Source organism: Nematolebias whitei, chromosome 2 (genome assembly GCF_014905685.2).
Source record: "Nematolebias whitei isolate Nwh7 chromosome 2, NemWhi1, whole genome shotgun sequence".
In the NCBI taxonomy this organism is placed as follows: Eukaryota; Metazoa; Chordata; class Actinopteri; order Cyprinodontiformes; family Rivulidae; genus Nematolebias; species Nematolebias whitei.
The window spans coordinates 49,044,602-49,050,659 of record NC_056499.1 but is presented as its reverse complement, the minus strand read 5'-3'; the positions used below and the strand labels follow the sequence as shown (position 1 = coordinate 49,050,659).

Genomic DNA, 6,058 nt, shown 5'->3' with positions numbered 1-6,058 from the left:
ATATATATATATTTATACTTTTTTTATACTGATCTGGTGCAGGAACAAAGTTCTGTTCCAACATTGCAGAACCTGTTTCAGTCTGCTTTACCTGCTAAGGAGATACAGAACTGTGCTCATGGATACTTTGTAGAATAAAAGGAATTGGTAAGAAAGTGGGTGCCATGTTATGACAGTGTTATTGGTGAGCCAGTTTATCATGTAGTTGTGCCTTTGAAATTGCGTGATTTGTTTTTGTGTGTTTCTCATCATGAGTCTGGACACATAGGAGTCATGAAAACCTATGACCGCATTTTGAGAAGGTTTTTTTTGGGCCTCGAATGAAAAAAATATTGCTTCCTATTTTAAAACATGTCACACCTGTCAGTTGACTGGTAAACCCAATCAAATCATTAACCGTGCACCACTTTATCCTATTCCAGCTATTGGTCAACCATTTGAACACTTAATTAATGATTGTGTGGGTCCTCTTCCCCCTTCACGTTCAGGTGCTAAGTATCTCTTGTCTGTTATGTGCCAGAGTACTAGGTATCCAACAGCATATCCATTGCACACACTTACTGCAAAGTCTGTGGTTCGAGCTCTTATGAAGTTTATTGCGATTTTTGGGATACCAAAAGTCATTTAGAGTGACCAGGGATCTAATTTCTCCTCGCATTTGTTCGCACATGTTTTGTGCAGCTGCACATTAAGCACAATCAATCTACAGCATATGCACAGAGCCAAGGAACACTGGAGCAGTTTCATCTGACATTAAAAACTTTACTGTTTTCTTTACTTATTATATATATATATATATATATATATATATATATATATATATATATATATATATATATATATATATAAACATATATATATGCTTTTTGATAGTTTGATTTGTAGATGAGGCCCCGTCAGCTCTTTGTTTTGGCTTTTGTCGTGTTTTTGTTTTATCTTTAATCTTTTCCTTTATCCAGTCTTTACATCAGACTGCATCTTCTTGTCCTGTTTATTACAAACCGTGAAATCATCATTGGCCTATTTGTCAGGTTATGACATTCATATCTTGTTGCAAATTGTCATGTTTGTCATCATATTCCTTTAATGCATTATAGAGTGAAGATGTTGATGACAGATAATCCAAAATAACTCAGCATCTTATATTTTCAAAATTATTTTTAAATGCCAAAAACATTTTATTTAAGCCAGAAAAGATTGTCTGCATTTTTACAACACAGTAACTCATAAGTTAAAGAAATTAGATTAAATAAATTAAATGTTTTCAGTCAAATGAAATGTTTGAAAGTTCTTTTTATTCTTTAACTCAGAAGATAAATCTGATAATCTTGGAGAACCTTAGCAAACTGTGAGCAAAAGAAGGAGCAAACATAGACAGTGAGACACGGGTTTATTAGAAGTGAAACATTTACATGCTGCAGAACTCAACCAGGACGGTGAGCAGAGGAAACATGCTCCCCCTCAGGCAGCATCTGCTCAGACAGCAGGACGATGGGACAGAGATGGGTTAGAAACACTGAAGCCTGATGGAGGATGTTCAGATAATACAACAAAGGAAAGTTTGGTCAATCAGATGCATTTGAGCAGATAGGAGTTGCAGTTCGCTCCTCTTCCACAGTCGCAGAGCTTCCCGATCCGAGGCCCGAACCTCATGGCACAGCGGTTCCCCATCCCACACTGAGGACAGGAAGAGGACTTAATTCTTCAAGTCAATCACAAACAAACACTTTGAAAAAGTGTTCACATTAACTTCTCCACATTTGATTAAGTTACCTTGGATTATTAGAGCTTTGTGAGACAGACTAATACAGGAGAACATAACTGTGACATGGAAGTTGTGTGGTTTTAAAAGTTTGCACGTAAAAGTTTGAAAAATGTGGTTTGGTTTGTATTCAGCCACCTTGAGTCCATGTTTGGTAAAACCTCCTTTAGCTGCAAGTCTTGGTCTACCTCCAGCAGCTTTGGACATCTAGAGCCTGAAATCTTTGTCCATTCTTGATAAAACAGCTGCAGCTCAGTCAGATTGGATAGAGAGCATCTGTGAACAGCAGCTTTTTTCATTCAACCTTTATTTAGACAGGTAAATCCCATTGAGCCTCGAGGACTCATTTACAAGAGAGACCTGATTTCAACAAAGAAAGATGACAACAATGGACAACAGCGACAACAATAAACAATTATAAAAAGTAATACTGCAGTTTTTTTTTTTTTTTAACAAATAGGATGGCTAAAAGAAAAAGGTAACAAAAAAAACAGCTAGATTCCAAGACAAATGTAAAATACTAAAAACAGGAACATGTCTGCATTGGTCCCTGCCAGGAGTCCAACAGATTCTTAAAGCCACTTAGAGAGGTCAAAGGTCAAGAGCTTCAAATCTTTTTGTAAGATATTCCAGGAAACAGGAGCGAAGTAGGAGAAGGCCCTTTTGCCTAGTTCAGTCCTCATTGAGGGACCAATGCAGGTAATAATGTCCTGAGAGCGGACTCCGTAGCTGCGCTCACGCAGAGACATCTAGGAGGAGATGTATGAAGGCAGCAGACCAAGATGTGATTTAAAGATGAAAATGTACCAGTGAGAGAGTCTGCGTGAAGTTAATGATGTCCAGTTAACCAGTGAATACAGGGTGCAGTGGTGGGTACGATAATCACAGCCAGTTATGAATCTTAGTGCACCATGATAGACAGCATCCAACATCTGCAGGGTTCTTGTAGGAGCGTTCATGTAAATAATGTCACCGTAATCAATGGAGGGAAGGAAAGTCACAGATACAAGGCGTTTTCTAGCATTCAGGGTTAGACAGGATCTGTTCCTGAAAAAGAAACCCAGTTTAACTTTCAGTTTCTTTACCAAGTTTTCCACATGAAGTTTAAAAGAGAGATGTGAGTCGACCAAGATACCCAAATATTTATAGGAATCAACAAACTCAATGGGGACACCATTTGAGGATAAAATCGGAGGAAGAACTGCTGGGACCAACTTCCTATTTGAAAAAAGCATCCCTTTGGTTTTGTCGGCATTTAGGACAAGTTTGAGGCGGAACAAATCTGTCTGGATGTTGTTGAATGCAGATTTCAAAAGCTGGAAAGCCTTAGCAACAGTTTTAGCTCGACAATAAACAACTGTGTCATCAGCATAGAAATGTATGGATGCATTAGGGATGTTTTTACCTACATTATGTATGTAGATTGTAAAGAGGGTGGGTCCTAAGACTGAGCCTTGTGGTACACCATTGTTGACTGTTAAATAACTGGAGGAAGTACCATTATGTTGAACACATTGCCTCCGGTCTGAAAGATAGATAGAGAACTAACCAATGGTGTGATCTGAGAAACCGATTTCTGAGAGTTTATGACACAACATGTTATGATCCACAGTGTCAAAAGCTTTAGACAGGTCTAAGAAAAGTGCAGCACAATAATCCTTAGCATCCAGTGCTTCAACAACATCATTAAGAACCTTCAGTGAAGCAGTGGTTTTGCTGTGTTGTTTCCTGAAACCAGATTGATGTGGAGGTAAGATGTTAAATGAGTCCAGGTAATTTTTGATTTGAGAGTTTATCAGTTTTTCTAGAACCTTGGATAAAATGCAGAGTTTAGAGATCGGTCGATAGTTGTTCAGTGAGGTGGGGTCACCTCCCTTCAGCAAAGGAAGAACAAAGGCTGTTTTCCAAGTGTCTGGGATGGAGTTTTGTCTTATGGAGAGATTGAAGATGTGGGTCACAGGGACTGTGATGATATGAGCAGCCAGCCTTAAGAAATAAAGTGGAAGTTCATCTGGACCTGCAGATTTTTTAGGGTCAAGATCTTTTAACAGTTTATTGACCTCACTGACTGAGAATGGAGAAAAAGAGAAGGTTTGATTAACTGAGGATTGACTTGTAGAAGTTTGGTTATTAGGGGAAGTGGCTGATCTTCCATTAGTAACTGTGTCAAATAAAGAACTAGAAGCAACAAAATGTTTGTTGAAACAGTTCAGGATCTCGTGCTTATTTGACACAGGAACAGAGTTAATGGGAAGTTGTGCTGGAAGGTCAGATGAGGTCAGATGGATGGAGGTCAGCTTCTCAGAGGGATTCAGGTCTGGACTTTGGCTGGACCATTCTATCATAAACATGTTTTGATCTGAACCAGGTCGCTGTAGCTCTGCTTGTTTTGGGTCATTGTTCTGCTAGAAGGTGAACCTCCGCCCTGCTCTCAAGTCTTTCTTGTTCTCTAACAGGTTTTATTCTTGGATTCTCCTGTTTAGCTCCATCCATCTTCTCATCAGCTCTGATTCTCTGTCCCTGCTGAAGAGAAACATCCCCACAGCATGATGCTGCCACCACCATGTTTCACATGGTGCGTTCAGGTGACGTGCAGTGTTGGTTTTCTGCCACACTTACCGGTATTCTGATCTGAGCAGAGCTCCTTCTTCCACATGTTCATGTGTCTCTACATGACTTCTGACAAACTGCAAATGAGACTTTCTCTAGCTTTCTGTCAACAACAGCTTCCTTCTTCCTACTCTTTCATAAAAAACAGATTTGTGGACTGCACGTCTGAAAGATGTCCTGTGGACAGATTCTCTCCTCTGAGCTGAAGATCTCTGCAGCTCCTCCAGAGTTACCTTGGGCTTCTTCTCAGATTAAAGTTCTCCATGTCCAGTCTGTCAGTTTTTGTGGAAGATCCCGTCTTGGTGGTTTGTTGTTGTACTACGTCCACTTACTGATGATTGACTGAACAGTTATTCTTGAGATGTTGTTTTATAACCTAACACTGCTGTAAACTTCTCAACAATTGTCTGGTGTGTTCCTTGGTCTTCATGATGCTGTCTGATGAGTAATGTTCTGTAACAAACTCTTGAGGCCTTCACAGAACATCTGCTGTGAAAACTGAGATTAAATTACACACTGACAGACTCTGTTCACTAATTAAGTGACTTGTGGACCAGATTTTAGTTCAGAGTGTCAAAGCAAAGATGAATATTATAAATGTTCAAAACGTTGTTTACATTTTTCTAAGAAAAAGGAAAACTTTGAATCATTTTCCTTCAGTGTGTTTCTTTGTGTTGGTCTGTTGCATAAATCCCAGTAAAATACATTGAAGCCTGTGGTTGCAGTGTGACAGTATGCTGAGAAGTTTCTGGAGTGTGAATACTTTTTCAGAGCTCAGTAAAAAAATTAATGATTCCTGCCATTTCTGAGAAAAGATATTTAACTCTATCAACTATGACTCAAATATCTGGACACATTTGTTCATGGCTTCATTAAGAATTTGTTCCCCCGTGGCTTAATTCAAGACAGAATCAAATGAGCTCAACATTTTTCATCTAATAATTAGACTCTGGTCATTAATTGATGGTAACAGTCTGATTAATACTCACAGAGGGTTGAGGAGGTTTTTATGCCTGTTACTTTCCACTTTTCCAGCAAATTGAATTAAGACACCAATCTTTATTTGGTCTCTAATTATAGAGTGAAAGACTGTTGTTGGGATTTTCTTCTTATCTTTTCTTTTAATCACTCGCAGTATAAGTTTAATTAAAAAACAGAGGAATGATGTTTGCAGTAATGGATAATGATGACTCAGCAGTCCTGTGAATGAGCACATCAGGCTTTAAAAAGCTGAGTTTGATCAATATTAATGTAAAAAAGAGTGGAGTTACCAGAGGGATGCTCCCTCGTTTCTCAGTGGAAGGAGCATGATTATTCATCTGGTCCAACAGAACCTCCAGAGCTTCTACCTGCATGGCAAAAACAGGAAAAGAAACCAACTTACACAGCACGATGTGAACAGATAAATCCTGTGGAAATATGGCTTTAATATCATCTTTAAACAGAACTACCCAGGCAGGTTTAAAATATAAATAAAGGCAAATAGTTGTGACTTTTTGGTCACATTGTTGCATTAATTATAAACATTTTACAGCATTATTTTCTCTTAAATTATCCAACACTCAGTCCAACACATTTAGCGCATTTAAGAAATCTGACTCTTTAATATAGTAGATCGGCTGCAGAGGACAACATCCAGATGGACTGGTATCTACTTTTTAGGTAAAGAAACGTGATATACATATA

At 38.5% G+C, this 6,058-nt stretch overlaps 1 protein-coding gene across 1 annotated transcript in view; it reads right to left on the bottom strand.

Moving 5' to 3' along the window:
• Positions 1-1,569: 1,569 nt before the first annotated feature.
• Positions 1,570-6,058, bottom strand: part of cartl (cocaine- and amphetamine-regulated transcript-like) — a 5,055-nt gene continuing 566 nt past the window's right edge. Inside the window, exons 2-3 of the mRNA XM_037697722.1 lie at positions 5,644-5,721; positions 1,570-1,677 (exon numbers count right to left, since the gene is read on the bottom strand). Of these exons, the coding sequence (XP_037553650.1) occupies positions 1,570-1,677; positions 5,644-5,721 (186 nt within the window). The remainder of the gene's footprint in view (positions 1,678-5,643; positions 5,722-6,058) is intronic.